We start from the raw sequence: 16,896 nt of genomic DNA on the forward strand, positions 1-16,896 counted from the left end.
ATTCCTGAAAGTCTGGTATTATATAGTTTTCAATCCATATAGAAAATGCAACTCATGTTATAGTCCAGATGTTTGCTCATTGAGTTAAGTCACCTTCCATTATAATGTTTATTGCACTGGTGTATAAATTCAGCTGTTTTTTTTTTATTTTTTTTATAACCCTTATTTCACAAGACTACAGAGTAACAGAATAACACTCTCTCCATGTCTAACTTCTGTTTCTTCCCAGTGGCTCACTGTGCATCATCCAGACAGATCATCTCCCACTGGAAGAACTGTACACGGCACGACTGTCCAGTCTGCTTGCCTTTGAAGAATGCTAGTGACAAGAGGAACCAACAGCGTAAGTAAATTCATCATCTCACCTGGGCTCATTTTTATTTGCAAATCCATACAAAATATCTTAAGTTTCATATTTAAATTCATGCAGGTAGATAATTCTGTTAACTGGTGACTTGTGGTCATTTTGAGGGGAAAAGACTTGTTAATAACTGCCTGACAAAGCAGCTATCATTGAGCAGCAAGTCTCATGTCTGTGTGTAGTATGAGGTGGTGCCACCTGCAGGTTGTGTTTCGCTGCTGCTGCTCTGTGTTGGCTCGCTGGCTGGGGGAGCTCAGTCAGTCAGAGGATTCCTCCAGAAAGGCTGGGCATGTAATGTGAAACCCAGGGGAGGGGCGCTGTGGCTCTGCTATCAGTGGGGCAGGGCCTTTGGACAGCGTGCTCTCTGATTGGTCAAAGGCCTTATGACAGATTTAAATCCCCCACAGAGGCAGCGTGCTCCCTGTCAGCAATCAACACAGCAGGGAGCACTGCAGGGATTTTAGATTGGGAAGGCCTCAGGTTGTTCTTTTGCACACAGATGGTTTTTAACACAGAAAAAAGGCTGTTCTTTTTATTATTTTATTCAAGAAAAAATGTATAGTCATTGTTTGGGTTTTATTTTTTATTCATTAATCTATTAATGTTTTTGAATATATTCATGTATGTAATATATAAGATAAGATATGACTATTGATCCCACTGTGTTTCAGTGTAAACAGTAACAAAATACTAAAAACAAAGTGCAGAGAAGACGAGCAGAAAACATAAAAGAGTACAACATCAAATAAAAAGAGAAAAATTAGTTTTGCTGTTTATGTAAATATTTATATAAATTTAGATATTATTTGCATATTTACTATGTAGTTGCACACATGCAGGTTGTGTGCGATATTGGGGGGGTAACTGTGAACTGATATATTCTGATATATTTGGATGGCCAACTGAGAGCTGGAGCAACTTCCAGCCACTCATGTGGCACCATCTTCAAAATATGAATATAGAATTATTAAAGTGTAAATGTTTTTAAATATTGGTTATATTTATAGCATTTACTTTATCACTGTTGCAAGGCATTTATTAAATACTTTATTTATTTGACTTTGCCATGTCATGAACATGTCCTCGTCTTCTCTCTAGCTATGCTTAGTTCTCCGGGTGCCGGTCTGCAGAACACCATCAGCAGTGTGGGTCCTGGTCAGCCCAGTGCCACAGCCATAAACAGCGCTGCCACACACATCGACCCCAGCTCCATGCAGAGGGCCTATGCAGCCCTGGGCCTGCCGTATGGGAACCAGTCCCCTGCTCAGGTTCAAGGGCAAAACCAGGGCCAGGGACCTGCACAGCAAAACCCCCAGGGTCCCCAGCACCCGCAGCTGCGTACGATGAACCCTCTAGGTAGGAGGAAAATGGACTTGACTTTAGCTATAAATTTACATGCAAGTAATAGCAATGCAATAAATATGCCACTAAACCATTTTTACAAACTCATGTAAATGGCCGTCTGTGGTTTTCAGGCTCTAATCAGATGAACCAGATGGCAGGAGGCATGGGTGTCCCTACTTCAGATCAGACTGGGATGCACTCTGACTCCTCCCTGCCCTCTTCACTCAACAAGTGAGCTCTTTCATCCTGTGTGTGACACTTATCAGAACAAACCAGGCTGTTACTGTCAGGACTTTCAGTGTGCATCTTCTGTTGACAAACACGATCTTAATCTCTCATCTGTCCTAGTGCCCTTTTTAAATTTAGCTCTCACTTCATCTTCTATTTCTGGTTATGTACAAATTGTTTTGTTCAAGAAATAATGTATGTAAGTACTTTATCCTTTTATATTAAGTTGCACAAGTTTTCCTCCCTCTGTCCTCCAGTCAGCTGATGCCAGATGGGTCAGTAGCAGGAGGCATGGGAAACCTGCCAACTGCCACCCCTCTTTCTGCAAGTGGGGTAAGGAAGGCCTGGCATGAACACGTCACTCAGGACCTGCGCACCCACCTGGTGCACAAACTGTAAGCACAGCCGTGAAACTGTAATTAATGAACTATAAATACTCAGGTTCTGTTAAATATAAACAGATTAAAGCTTGTTGTTACATTGTCATTTATGTTTGTGGCTTGTCTCTCTGCAGTGTACAAGCCATATTCCCCACCCCAGATCCTGCAGCGCTGAAGGACCGGCGAATGGAGAACTTGGTGGCATATGCACGCAAGGTGGAGGGTGACATGTATGAGTCGGCTAACAGCAGGGTAACTAATATACAGTTGTGCTTTCTCTTATCCCATTATTATGTATATAATACACAGTAAATTACATTATTATATTTAAGGGAAACTATCAACTACTCAGGATAAACAGAACATTACCCTGTTAGGAGGAAAGCAGAAATTAAGAAATACAGTAAAAGTTACTTTATACATATCTTGCCTGCCTTTCCTTATATTGCATTATATTCTGTAGGATGAGTATTACCACTTCCTGGCAGAGAAGATCTACAAGATCCAGAAGGAACTGGAGGAGAAGAGGCGCTCACGGCTTCAGAAACAGCCTGGTATGGTGGGCACAGCTGGGCCTCAGCAGCCTGGAATGGCTCAGCCCAACACTATGGGCCAAGGACAGGCTGTCCGACCTCCCAGTTAGTAGACAAACTCTCTAAACTTGTTGATACATCAATGTATTTATTTTGCTGTTTAAATAGATTTGGTTTTTGCTGTCATAAAAAATGTTTTATACTGATGTATCTCATTTCAGATGGACCTGTGCCTATGCCCAACATGCCAAATCAGATAATGAACCGTATGCAGGTGCCCCAAGGTACGTGAGAACCCATTTTGAGTTTATATCAGAGAACCACCATAGAAAATTAAAAGTAGTTGAGATGCTGTTTCCTGTACACTTAAAATATATGTTGGCTGGTTCAGTGCCTCTTCTATCCCAGAAGGATAAAGAGTATTAAATTAGCAGAATTCCCAGGTATAATAAAAGGATGTATAATTGTGCATGTGCTTTTCCCACAGGAATCAATCAGTTTAACCCAATGGCAATGCAGAACACGCAGATGTCTCAGGCACCCATGGGAGCACGTGCTCCCTCCCCCATGAACCATCCACAACAGATGAACATGAGCTCCGTCCCAGCGGTTAGATCTTTCTACTCTCTCGATCTCTTTTTCCCGATAGATTAGGAATCTTTGGTCATGCTGAGTCTATCATTTTCTTCTTACATCTTTTTTTTTAAGAATTATTCACTGTCCACTTGTCTAAAACTTGTCTTTTATCTTGTCTTGTACTTATCTTTTGTCTCCTATTTGTAGTCCTTTTCTTACCATTAGCCTTTCACCTCCTTCTTATTGCTGGTGGCAGCACTGTCTTTGGCTCCTTGTTCATTACTTGATCCCTTACTGTTTTGACACGTGAAAAGCATCAACATAGGTTGTGCTGTCCCTGGTTGACAAAGGTCCTTCTCAGTTTATGTGCTATGTGCCACAGTGTAATCTGTAATGAGACCAAGCAAGGCCAGTGGCATGACTTAAAACTCTTTTATGTTCTGTTGTCCCTTGGCTTTAGATTAGCAGCACCATACTGTGTTTCTATTGAGTCCACAGTTTGTCAAAGTGAGACTGTTGGCAATTTAGCACAGTTGTGGGAGCAATATTGATGATAAACATCTTCAATGCATTTTATTCATACCTTCCTGGCATATGTGAAACTCATAATTGCTGTGTTTCACCTCTCTTCTAATTTACAGATGGGCATGTCCCCGTCAAGGATGCCTCAAACTCAAGGAATAATGGGTAGTCATGCTAATAATATGGTAGCTCAGCCAACCAACCAGGGCCAGTTTCTGCAACAAGGCCAGTTCCCTTCAGCCCCAGGTGGATCAATGAATGTGAATGTAGGCCTGGGCCAATCATTACCTAAAGCTGGTGTCACACAGGTAAAGGGACTGATGCTAGAGTTTTATGTGCCTTTGGAGTATCAATGTGATATGTATTGGTGTTCTGATGTACTAACTGTCCACCCTCTGTTTATCTCTACTTGTGCCAGCAGCCACAAAACTCTAACCTTCCCCTGACTGCACTGGGCTCTCTCAGCTCCCAGCTGCCCTGTGGCACTGGAGCCCAGCCCACCCTGGGTACCACCCCTCCACCCAATGCCTCTGCCAACCTGCAGCCACAGCAACAACAGCAGCAACAGCAGCAGCAGCAGCAGCAGCAACAGATACAACACCATGCTCCTGTGCAAGCCCAGGTGCCACCCCAGCCCACTACCCCTGTCTCAACAGGTGGGCCCTCTTCGACTCCAACTCACATACCTGGCAGCCTCCCTGGCCCTCCCTCAGCTATGAGTACACCTCCTGACCCATCCCAGCCGCTCACACCCCTGCAGCCCCAGCCTGAACCCCCCAACCAGATACAGCAGCCCACTTCAGTGCAGGCACAGCACCCCAGCACGCCGGTGAGCAGCTGTAGTATTGGTCTCTTACAAGCATCTTGCATGATCTTTGATCAAATAGTTAAAGATTATGTAACTATAGCTTTTTAAAAATATAAGCATTCTGGTACTGGAAAGACACCCAGTTTCATACTTGAGTATTATAACTTATTCATGTTAATATTCATTTGCATTTATATATACACCCTTAACTCTTTAAGTGCCAGAGAGTTAAGGGGCTAATAAGCCTTAAAAGTGCCACAGAATTTGGCCATTTTTCAGTATTTCGCGTCGTTTTTATAATATTTGAAGAATCCTGCAGGAAACCGCTCGGTAACATCCGACCGATTGCTGATTAGGTTCAAAACGCACCGGACGCAGCCGATTCATTATTGATCGTAATTTGCATAATTTATAATAATAATAATAATAATAATAATCTTTATTTATATAGCACTTTTCGTACATTAAAAACTGTAGCACAAAGTGCTTTACATATCAGTTTAAAAATCAGTACCGCCCCCCACCCACACCCACCCACTCACCCGCACACACACACACATATACATGCAAACCCACAAGCTCACACATACTTAAGAAGACTGACTGAGCACGGGTAGACCAGAACAAAAATGTACAAGTAAAAGTAAAAGATCAATTTAGGAGGCGCTATCTCAGGGAGCCATCCGCACCAGGATGCAGCCGGCGACCAGGCACCAGCAACACAGCCCCGCATCCCAACTAGTGGGAGAGGGCCAACTGGGACCCCCACCCACCAGAAAGGAGCGGACCCCAGTGAGAGAAGGCGCCGTCACAGCCCCCGGAGTCCACAGCCGCCCCCCGGCATGGAGGGCTCCCTCTGATGAAACACCGGAGAATAAGAAACATTAAAAAGATATAAAAATATTATTCGGTCGCGTGACCTCAAATTCCCGTCTTCTTGGTCTCAAAAGGGGGACACAGAAAGAACGTCATCGAAATGTGAGAAAGAAATGGGGGTGGATGGTTTGTTTGTACACAAATGTGGCGTGATCTCCAAAGCCGATCTGATCGGCCCGTGGCACTTTACAGGTTGTTTTCGTAAAGCCGATTTAATCGGCCCATGGCACTGAAAGTGTTAAGTTTCTAAGATGCGTAATGCCATCAATGTAAGGTTGTCAGCTGATACAGTTACACATTTATAAAAAAGTGACAAGTTTTTGTGAAGATGGAAAGGTAAACACACAGATGTACAAAGATGAGAGATTCTTTGTTTTATTCCTAGTCCTCTCTACAGAGAGAAATATATGAAACAAACCTTTCTTAAAATGAAATTTCACTATAGTTTCGAGCACATTGCACATGTTTTTCTTATATTGTACAATAGATGTATTTGTTTTTTATAATTTAAGATGCACAACTTTTCACAACATAATCCAAATTTCTTCTTTTTTTAAGATGTCCCAGGCAGCAGCCAGCATAGATAACAGAGTTCCCACCCCAGGCTCTGTGGCTGAGCTGAGCTCACAGCAGGCCTTGCCTGACATGAGCAGCACTGAAGCCAAACCTGAAATAAAATCTGAAGAAGATGACAGCAACTCGGGCAAGAAGCAGACGGACATAAAAATGGAGGTGAGTGACTGGTTCTATACAACTTAAGGTTGTAGTTAATGGCTTAATTTTTTAAGCTGTAAAACACATTGAGTTTACAAGATGTGGCGGAGCTGAGAAATAAGACTAAATAATTGTACTGTAGGGAAATGAGAGCAAGAAAACAACAAATACATACCATAGGCACTGGTTTAACCTTTTCTCGGTCTTTTAGTTGAATGTGCAACATTTCCCCTCAAATGTATTAACAATATGTATTGAGACTAGGAGTGTAACAGTACAGAAACATTTTGGTTCGGTACATTTTCGGTACACAGGTCTGTGGTTCGATACATTTTCGATATGTTTTCGGTAACGTGAAGAACAATTTCATTTAAAAAAAAAAGATATTTTTTGAAGTAAAAATGCAACATATTCTGAACAATTAAGTATCACTCTACAGCTGAAGTTTTTATACTACTTTGTGGTTCTGGCTTTGTACCTGTGACACTGCTCTGAGCTACCATGATGGTTCACGTTCAGCATGTGTATGGTGCGTGTACCACTTACATGTCCGTCTAGGATATCAAATATTACACATGGGGTCTGCTTGTGGCCACCCTGCTCATACTGTGTGCGTTCCACTTCAAGGTTCATTATGGAAACTTAAGGTGGGTGTTTGCGTTCTTCACGTAGACTACATGTATTTGTTCGGTACACCTCCGTATTGTATTGAAGGCCCCGAACCTTAACGTTTCAGAATGAATGAGCAGACCGTTACATCCCTGATTGAGACACTTTTCCAAATCACTGTAAATTGTTGTTCTTGTGCACAGGATGAAGATACCAAACCCCCACTGGTGAAGAAAGAGGAGCCAGATGCAGCAGAGCCAAAGCAAGAACCAATGGAAACTGAGGAGAAAAAGCCGGAGATGAAGGCAGAACCCAAAGAAGAGGAGGATGGTGGGGCCAACAGCACATCAACAACCTCCACCGCTCAGGCTCGCAAAAAAGGTAAGCAACACATATCTCTATTTTAAGCCTAATAAAAAGTTAATTCATCAGTAGATACAGATGGATAAAGCTTGGTACAGTTATCTTAACTTGTCTTTCTAGTGTTCAGTGGATTTTTTGTAACACGTTGGTTGTCTTTATAGTCTTTAAGCCAGAGGAGCTGAGACAAGCCCTGATGCCAACACTTGAGGCCCTGTACAGGCAAGACCCAGAGTCTTTGCCCTTCAGACAACCTGTAGACCCGATGCTTCTTGGCATCCCTGTGAGTGTCCACACCTACACACACACATACAGAAAATTTCTAGTAGTACAGCACCCACAAAAAGCCACTTAAAACTGAGTGTTAATGCCTACAAATGTCCACCACCTGCTCTACAGGACTACTTTGAGATAGTGAAGAATCCTATTGACCTATCTACCATCAAACGGAAGCTGGATACTGGTCAGTACCAGGAGCCATGGCAGTATGTGGATGATGTGTGGCTCATGTTCAACAATGCCTGGTTGTACAACCGCAAAACATCCCGTGTTTACAAATACTGCACCAAACTGGCAGAGGTTTTCGAGTCAGAGATTGATCCCGTCATGCAGGGCTTGGGCTATTGCTGCGGAAGAAAGGTGAGACTTTTCAGGGTGGGAAGCAAACACCGAGACTTTTCTTTCTGAAACTTGCTGCACTTTTGTCATTTCAATTTTATGTTTACTTGCAAATGGACTTTTACTCTATATAAACTGCAGTCTGCTTGTGTTTACTAAAACATCAAGAATCATAACTTTCTTTTGGTTTTCCACAGTACGAGTTCTCGCCACAGACACTGTGTTGCTACGGCAAACAGCTGTGTACGATCTCTAGGGATGGCACATACTACAGCTACCAGAACAGGTAAACCTGCATGTTGACTCCTTAGAGGGTTACTGATGAGTGAAAAGGTAGCATTATAGTTCTAAAGAGGCTATACAGCTATATTTTCAATGACAAATCATGGAGAAGGATGCTCTTTTCACAAACACACCACACACAAAGCAGTGAGAGGTTATTTACTTGATGGGTTGAATATCACTGTGTCGTTTAGTTGTGGTCAAGCATGTTGAATGTAGTTGAGCCTTATGGCTTCAGTACTTGTCTATTGTGTTTCAAAACTGGCACCAAAGTTCCCCCTGCAGTACAAACTATGTTACTGCACTTCACTGTCATGCAATACCATTCTACTATTGCATCTTACAAAATGCAGCGAGGCTGACCAATTAATCATACAATACTTAGTTGGTTATATTTTAAGTCAATGTCTATACGGTTTTAATCTATCCTTTATTGTCAAAGTGAAAATATTTGGGGCTCAGTGTAGAGTATGGCATAATTTAGCCTCTGACCAAACTCTTCTTTTATGGTCTAAAGTATATGAGCACTGAAAACACATAAATTAAATGGATTTAATCATTACCTGCACACATGTATATGCATTCACTCATTCTGTCTCCCCTGGCATGACCATCTCATTCATTTGTTCGTTTGTTCATTATGCATGTTACATATATTGTAAAACATTGTTTTCATATTGAAGCATGCAGCTCAATGGCGTAGTGTCAGCATACTGTAGTTCCTTGTATCCAACATTCATTTATTGTTGAAATTCATTTACCATCATTAACATAGACCTTAGCATGTGTCCTCCCAATTCTTTTCCAGTTTGAACGTGGCTGGATCATGACCATTTCAATTGTGACTAACCTGTGCCTCTGCCTGTGTGTGTGTGTCCTTCCGTCTGTTCGCTGTCCATGCTACGTCCTCGGTTGTTGCCGTGTGCTCCGTTCACTCTGCATTCTGCCACCTGTGCGCCGGTTTACCTGTGCTGCTACTGTCTGTGCTGGCTGCAGTTCACCCAAATATGGCCTTATTGCCGACAGGTATCACTTCTGTGAGAAGTGCTTCAACGAGATCCAGGGCAACAGTGTGACCCTGGGGGATGACCCTGCACAGCCGCAGACGTAAGTTACCAGGCCTGTGTGGCGGCACACTGCCTGAGGTTATGTGAGATTATCAGACTGTTTTCTCTCCTCGACTTGATTGTGTAGGAAGGAGTTATTACTTTCAGAGGCACCAACATGAACTCAGGTGTTTGTTGTCCTTTTTCTCATGCAGCATGATTTCAAAAGATCAGTTTGAAAAGAAGAAAAATGACATGTTGGATCCTGAGCCGTGAGTACTCTCTGGACAGTATTTTTTTTTGTGTAGTGATTTTTCACTGGTGTTGTATCAAAACAAAGATAAACCATATTGCTTTTCTTGCAGGTTTGTTGAATGTAAAGACTGTGGAAGGAAGATGCATCAGATCTGTGTGCTGCACTATGACGTCATTTGGCCATCAGGGTATGTCTTGTCACTGGTCTTACTTTCATCTGCAAAGAACAAATCTTACATCTTTTAGCTAAATTGAGCACTTAACAACTGGTTTACCTACTGTGATGAATATACTGACATTAAATAACCTTTATGATTGTTGTTCTAGCTTTATCTGTGACAACTGTCTCAAGAAGTCTGCAAAAACAAGAAAGGAGAACAAGTTCTCAGCCAGAAGTAAGTTGTGTGCAATAGATAGTAAATCAGACTGAACCAATATTTAATTCTTGCATTAATCTTGAATGTTGTGTCCTTGTAAAGGGTTGCAGTCTACAAGGTTAGGGACCTACATTGAAGACAGAGTGAATAAATACTTGAAAAGGCAAAACCATCCAGAGGCTGGAGAAGTGTTTGTGCGAGTTGTGGCCAGCTCTGACAAAACTGTGGATATAAAGCCTGGCATGAAGTCTAGGTAAGGTTTTAACCATCTTGATGCATTTCAATGTATTTTATCCTCAGTTTTCTATGGTACTGTACATATGGGTTTATGAACATTTAATACTAACAGTATTAAACCCCCCGAACCCCCTTTTCATTTAAAAAGTCCTTTCATAGACTGCAAATATCAATACTAACAACAGCTTTATCTTTGTAGAATGAGCGCCTGTGTTTTCCACCACAGTATATAAACATAAAAAACCCCAAACATCAGTCCTGCAGTGCATTAAAAGAAGGGATGTGAAACCTCACTGGCTTCACCATTTAGTTTAATTATCTGTCAATCAAATTTTATTTATATGGCGTCACATAACAAAAGTTTTCTGATGACATTTAACATATAGAGCCAGTCTAAACCAGACTCTTAAGCCTTTATTCCGGAGCCACATCTGTGTAAACAAAATGGTGGGATCATTTGGTCCCACCTTTATCATGGCTCTGTAACACCTCTGGTGGTAGTAACAGAGCTGTGGTAAAGGTGGAATCATGATTCCAGAACACGATGTAAAAGGAACACCTCTCGTTTCGCAACCAAGGTGTGACATTTTGATGACATATTGCGTGTGCGACCCTTGTGTCGGGGGGATTTAAAAATGAGTATGGGCTGTGTACAGTAAACAAACGTATCAACACGACCAGAAAGATGTTGAACTGGGGAGATGCCAAGATCCGCGAGCTGTTGTCACTTTGGGCAGAGGACTCTATCCATGCTAAAAGTCCAGCATGTCTCACCTCTGTCACTCCTTTGCCTTGACTGTAAATTGGTCAATGGTGGCAAAAAGGTGGGATCACCATCTCACCTTTTTTTCCAGGATCTCTAAGTAAAAGCGGCTTTAGAAAAGCCCATGTTCATACTTGAACCTGCTTGATTTTTACAGGTTTGTAGACTCAGGCGAAATGGTGGAGAGCTTCCCTTACAGAACCAAAGCACTTTTTGCATTTGAAGAAATAGATGGAGTTGACGTCTGTTTCTTTGGTATGCACGTCCAGGAGTACGGCTCTGAGTGCCCCTTTCCAAATACAAGGTAACGTGATGGCAAACACAGCAAATTATCAACCATGTTCTTTTTGTTTTTAGTCTTTTGTTTTAACAAATTTTCCATTTATTGCAGACGGGTTTACATATCATACCTCGACAGTATTCATTTCTTCAGACCACGTTTGCTAAGGACTGCAGTGTACCATGAGATCTTAATAGGCTACCTGGAGTATGTGAAGAAACTGGGGTGTGTAACTTTACACAATATGATGTTTTACAGCATTTCAGGTATCTTTGAAGTATCTTGCTTTGGAGTGCCTAATAACTTTTGTTATCCCCAGGTATGTGATGGGTCACATCTGGGCCTGCCCGCCCAGTGAAGGAGACGACTACATTTTCCACTGCCATCCTCCTGATCAGAAGATCCCCAAGCCCAAGAGGTTACAGGAGTGGTACAGAAAGATGCTGGATAAAGCTTTCGCTGAGAGGATCATACATGATTATAAGGTCAGATATAGCTTTGTTACTGCAGTTTAAAATAAGTCCAAGATGCAAAAAAAAAAATCAGAATATTAGGCCAAAGCTATACAGAGGTACTAAAAATTGTTTCAAATCTAGAAATTTAAAAAAATGGAACCTTGGCATCAGAGGTTCATGGGAAGTCATAATGTGTAAAGCTGCTGTAGAAAGAAATACAAACACCTATTATCACTATATGTTGGGAGCTTTACCAAAGTCTGACATCAGTACACTGTACATGAAATTTGTCTTAAACAACATAATAGTCTTAAAATGTCTTGAAATCAACTTGTTTTAACCTGCAAAAATCATGGATTTCTTTTAAGACCTTAACAAGTTCACCATCAACTTGATAAGCTCTCATGTGCTTTGTGGAGTTACAATAAATGTACTTGTAGTTTTGCAGAATGGAGGAGCTCCCCCTTCTGTTTGATAGAGATTATTACAAGAAATAATTGTAAGAAAATTACAGTTAACTACATTAATTTCCACTGACCGGCATTCTCTAGTTGCACCGTAATCGCGTTCACATGTTGGAAGTTCATTTCAAAGAGCAAATTGATTTTTAATATACATTTGTCACTAAAAGCAAGCTGCCTTAAATGACATTTACAGACGTCCTCTAGGCAAATTTTATCGCTATCTCGGCTGATGGACATCTTGTGTGTTTCTGTTCAGGACATTTTCAAGCAAGCAACAGAAGACAGGCTGACTAGTGCTTATGAGCTGCCGTACTTTGAGGGTGACTTTTGGCCCAATGTACTGGAGGAGAGCATCAAGGAGCTGGAGCAGGAGGAGGAGGAGAGGAAAAAGGAGGAAAACACGGCCTCCTCTGAGACTACAGAGGTGAGATGCATGGATAGACGGATTGAGCTCTTAGACTTGGATTTTAAAAAGGAAGACTCATTATTCAAAAATGGTGTAGAACACAGGTCTTCAAGTATCTGTCTCATCTCAGATTTTATCATCCTCAAGTCCTCATATAAAAGCTTTCAGCAGCCACTCAAGCATTGTATAACCACTCAGACTAATTGCATAACCCCAACTTGCCTGTTGTGCAATCCCTTCTTCTCTAAATGTTCATGTCCATCTTTTTTAAGGGAGCCCACACTGACAGCAAGAATGCCAAAAAGAAGAATAACAAAAAAACCAACAAAAACAAGAGCAGCGTCAGCAGAGCCAACAAGAAAAAGCCTGGGATGCCGAATGTAGCCAATGATCTGTCCCAGAAGCTCTACGCCACGATGGAGAAACATAAGGAGGTGGGAACAGCACAAACACTTAAGCCGCAGTCCATGCTTTTATGAACAAATAGTACATGAGACAGATTATGACAAAGCATACATGGATAAAAGTTACAGGGTTTACATTTTCAGAAGATCATCATAAAGGATGACAATGACTCTCTTCACAACTAAATATGTATGTCCTTTTGCTCTTTGCTACCAGGTATTTTTTGTTATTCACCTCCATGCTGGGCCAGTCATTAACACCCTTCCTCCTATCATGGATCCCGACCCTCTGTTGACCTGTGACCTTATGGATGGTCGTGATGCCTTTCTGACTTTGGCCAGGGACAAGCACTGGGAGTTTAGCTCACTGAGAAGATGCAAATGGAGCACGATGTGCATGTTGGTGGAGCTCCACAACCAGGGCCAGGACCGCTTTGTGTACACTTGCAACGAGTGCAAGCACCATGTGGAGACTCGCTGGCACTGCACTGTCTGTGAGGTAAGCAGTCGTGACAGAACTCAAATGTACAATTACATCAGTGTTTGGATCATTTAAATTTGACACTTTACTAATATTTTCTACACTATCATCATTAGGACTATGACCTATGCATTAACTGCTACAACGCTAAGGGCCATGAGCATCAGATGGTGAAGTGGGGTCTTGGTATAGATGATGACAGCAACGGCCAGGGTGGAGAGGCCTCCAAGAGCCCACAGGAGAGCCGACGTCTCAGCATTCAGCGCTGTATCCAGTCCTTGGTCCACGCCTGTCAGTGCCGCAATGCCAACTGCTCTCTGCCATCATGTCAGAAGATGAAGAGAGTGGTTCAGCATACCAAGGGCTGCAAACGCAAGACCAATGGTGGCTGTCCTGTGTGCAAGCAGCTCATTGCTTTATGTTGCTATCACGCCAAGCACTGTCAGGAGAACAAGTGTCCCGTTCCCTTCTGTCTCAACATTAAGCACAAACTCCGTCAGCAGCAGCTGCAGCATAGGCTCCAACAGGCTCAGATGATGCGCCGCAGAATGGCAACGATGGCTGGACGGGGTATGCCTCTGCCGTCTCCACCTACCTCAGCTGCCCCCGACACCCCCAACTCTGGGCAGCAGCCTAATACACCCCAGACCCCCCAGCCCTTGCCTAACCAGCCCCAACAACAACAACCACCAAACCCTGTCAACATCACCCAAGGCTTCCCCAACAATGGACGCAGCAGCCAGCCTCCCACCCCTGTGCCACAGGGCAAACCCGGGCCTCAGTCATCCCCTCTTCATCCACAGCAGTCACCTCTGCCTAACCTGCCACACCAGCAGCAGCCTCTGCCTCAACAGCCACAGCAGCAACAGCAACAGCAGCAGCCACTGCTGGCAGCCCTGAAGGTGGCCAAACAGATCGAGATGGTTGCTAAGGCGAAACAACAGCAGAATTATGCCATGAACGGAATGCCCATGAACCACCCACGAATGATGGGGCCCATGCAAGGCCAGATGCAAATGATGCAGGGGCCACGGTGCCCTCAGGTGATGCAGGCTATGCAGCAAGGACAGTGGGGTCCAGGGATGCAGAATCCCATGCAGAATCCCCAGGGCCATCAGCCACAGGTCCAATCTCAACAGGGCCCAATGGCTCCTCAGCAGGCTCAGGGAAACCCCATGCCCCAGCAAGGTCAGCTCATGCAGAGGCCCATGATGCCTCAGCAGCAGGGTCTCCAAATGCCTGGCGTCATGCCTCCCCAGGGGCCCTCGCCACAGGGCATGACACCACAGCAGCAGAACATGCCTCGGGGGATCCCTGGTAACATTGCTCCGAGCGCCTTGCAGGAATTACTGCGCACCCTTAAATCTCCTAGCTCCCCCCAGCAGCAGCAGCAGGTCCTCAATATCCTCAAGTCAAACCCCCACCTCATGGCGGCTTTCATTAAACAGAGGACAGCTAAGTACCAGGCCAACCAGCCCCAACAGCCGCAGCCACAGCAGGCTCAGCAGCAGCAGAACCCTCAGGCCATGCTGGGGTCCCAGGCTGGAATGCAGGCCATGGCAGCAATGGCGAATCAGGTGCAGAGGCCAGGGATGGCACCTCAGCAGCAGCCTCCACAACAACAACCAGGGCCTCAGGGCATGGCACCCATGGGCCCCCAAGGCCAGATGATGAATGCTGCTCAAAATGGCAATCCCCAGCTGTACCGCAGACAGCTGCTCCGAATGCAACAGATGCAGCAGCAGCAGCAGCAGCAGCAGGGAGGAATGCCTCAGGCCCATGGTCAGTTCCCCCAGCAGCAGCCAGGGCCAGCTAGCTATTCCCAGCTTCGTATGCAGCAGCAAATGGCTATGCAAGGGGGTGGGGGGCCCATGGGCCAGTTGCCTCCCACATCCCAAATGGGCCAACCTGGTATGGGTATGGATGGATCTCAGAACCTCCTCCAACAGCGCATGCTTCAGCAGCAGCAACAGCAGCAGCAGATGCTGAAGCAGCAGATGGGCTCTCCAGCACAGGCTAATTCAATGAGTCCACAGCCTCACATGCTTCAAGGCCAAGCCCAAGGAGGAGCTCACTTACCAGGCCAAACGATGGCGAACACCCTAGGAAACCAAGTACGCTCCCCAGCCCCAGTGCAATCACCCCGTCCCCCCTCGCAGCAGCCCCCTCATTCCAGTCCTTCCCCACGGATACAGCCGCAGCCCTCACCTCAGCATGGTGCCCTCCACTCCAGCTCTCCACACCCTAGCCTCGGAGGCCCCATGTCAGGCGCCATGGAGCAGGGACACATGGGTACACCAGAGCAGAGTGCCATGCTCCCGCAACTTAACACGCCAAACCGGGGATTGAGTAATGACATGAGTATTGTGGGTGACACGACAGGAGACACGCTGGAGAAATTTGTTGAAGGATTGTAGCATTTTGTGACAGAAGAAAGGCCTTTTTCTGTTATCAGCTGAGAATCTTTTGTATTCGCAGATGTAAAAAGCTCAAATGAATACAAAGAAATGAGCCCTACAAGGCCTATGGACTATGAACATTTCCTTAAATCAAAGGACTGCTTTTTCTTCCAACACAGAGTGATTTAATAATTGCTGTTAAAAAGAAGACAACAAAGACAAAGAATATATTTTTGGTTCTGACCAGCCTTGCAAGAATTTGCTCTGGTCTTTGTGTTTTAATTTGTTTTTCATTTGTTATGCTATGGTATTGACTTTTTTAACAAAATTTCTCAAAACAAAAAAATTTTCATTTTATGATTCAATTTTTTTTTTATTTTGTACCTTGCAAAGTAATATCTTATTTGCGTTGAGAAGACTGTAAAATTATTTGTCTGGAAATCTTTTGCCAGGTTTCACCTCTTGCTCAGTTTGTCCGTTCCTGGCTAATTTATTCTAATATGCCATTTTTCAAAAGGACTGCCTTTGGGAAAGCCTTAATTTCTTTCCTGTTGCAGAGTCTATGGGAGATTAACGTATTTGTATAGATTTAGGAACTATTGCACACACCCAAACACAACATGCAGGTATAAGAGAAACCTGCATCGAAGCTTGTTAATGTTCACAGGTGCCGGAATGTTGTTTTTTACTGGCCTGGGCCCAGTATTTGTCTTGCAGATGTTAAAAATTGCTTTGTCTCTTCTTCGGTCTAAAGAAATTCTCCTTAAGTCCTGAACCTCTTTTTGCCTGTGGTGGGAATTAACTTGTTTGACTGCTGATTTGTGTTCAGAGAGTTTTGTGCATCATTTTCTCTCTTGCATTAAACTTGAATTGATGAACTGTTCTCTAATGTAAGTCATGCAGCTAGACAGTACTGTAAATATGCAGAAAATAAGAATGAAATCACTGTACAAACTGGTTCAAATGGCTCATTTCGTACTTATATACCATATTGTTAAATAAACCTGTGTGCCACAGAACTTTCTGCTTGCATTTATTTGTTTGGAAATGGTTAGTTGTGGTCAGCAGTAGGACTAAAATAATCAGCTTCTCCTTAGAATCTCATTTTGTGGAAGATG

General features: G+C 43.6%; 1 protein-coding gene across 3 annotated transcripts in view; it reads left to right on the plus strand.

The window, feature by feature from the left end:
* The window catches only part of crebbpb (CREB binding lysine acetyltransferase b), a 41,942-nt gene extending 25,145 nt beyond the window's left edge, over positions 1-16,797 (plus strand). Inside the window, exons 5-31 of one of the 3 annotated variants that reach the window (XM_030141389.1) lie at positions 230-343; positions 1,460-1,717; positions 1,837-1,936; positions 2,191-2,328; positions 2,448-2,565; positions 2,777-2,951; positions 3,068-3,130; positions 3,334-3,455; positions 4,064-4,252; positions 4,363-4,773; positions 6,187-6,360; positions 7,155-7,332; positions 7,476-7,594; positions 7,711-7,950; positions 8,127-8,215; positions 9,208-9,318; positions 9,473-9,529; positions 9,623-9,700; positions 9,840-9,907; positions 9,992-10,142; positions 11,047-11,193; positions 11,281-11,394; positions 11,489-11,654; positions 12,345-12,512; positions 12,767-12,928; positions 13,116-13,397; positions 13,496-16,797. In XM_030141389.1, the coding sequence (XP_029997249.1) occupies positions 230-343; positions 1,460-1,717; positions 1,837-1,936; positions 2,191-2,328; positions 2,448-2,565; positions 2,777-2,951; positions 3,068-3,130; positions 3,334-3,455; positions 4,064-4,252; positions 4,363-4,773; positions 6,187-6,360; positions 7,155-7,332; positions 7,476-7,594; positions 7,711-7,950; positions 8,127-8,215; positions 9,208-9,318; positions 9,473-9,529; positions 9,623-9,700; positions 9,840-9,907; positions 9,992-10,142; positions 11,047-11,193; positions 11,281-11,394; positions 11,489-11,654; positions 12,345-12,512; positions 12,767-12,928; positions 13,116-13,397; positions 13,496-15,796 (6,293 nt within the window). In that variant the 3' untranslated portion in view covers positions 15,797-16,797. The remainder of the gene's footprint in view (positions 1-229; positions 344-1,459; positions 1,718-1,836; positions 1,937-2,190; positions 2,329-2,447; positions 2,566-2,776; positions 2,952-3,067; positions 3,131-3,333; positions 3,456-4,063; positions 4,253-4,362; positions 4,774-6,186; positions 6,361-7,154; positions 7,333-7,475; positions 7,595-7,710; positions 7,951-8,126; positions 8,216-9,207; positions 9,319-9,472; positions 9,530-9,622; positions 9,701-9,839; positions 9,908-9,991; positions 10,143-11,046; positions 11,194-11,280; positions 11,395-11,488; positions 11,655-12,344; positions 12,513-12,766; positions 12,929-13,115; positions 13,398-13,495) is intronic. The other 2 variants (XM_030141391.1, XM_030141390.1) reach the window with 2 other exon arrangements.
* Positions 16,798-16,896: the final 99 nt, after the last annotated feature.

This window comes from Sphaeramia orbicularis, chromosome 8 (genome assembly GCF_902148855.1).
Source record: "Sphaeramia orbicularis chromosome 8, fSphaOr1.1, whole genome shotgun sequence".
NCBI classification, from domain to species: domain Eukaryota; kingdom Metazoa; phylum Chordata; class Actinopteri; order Kurtiformes; family Apogonidae; genus Sphaeramia; species Sphaeramia orbicularis.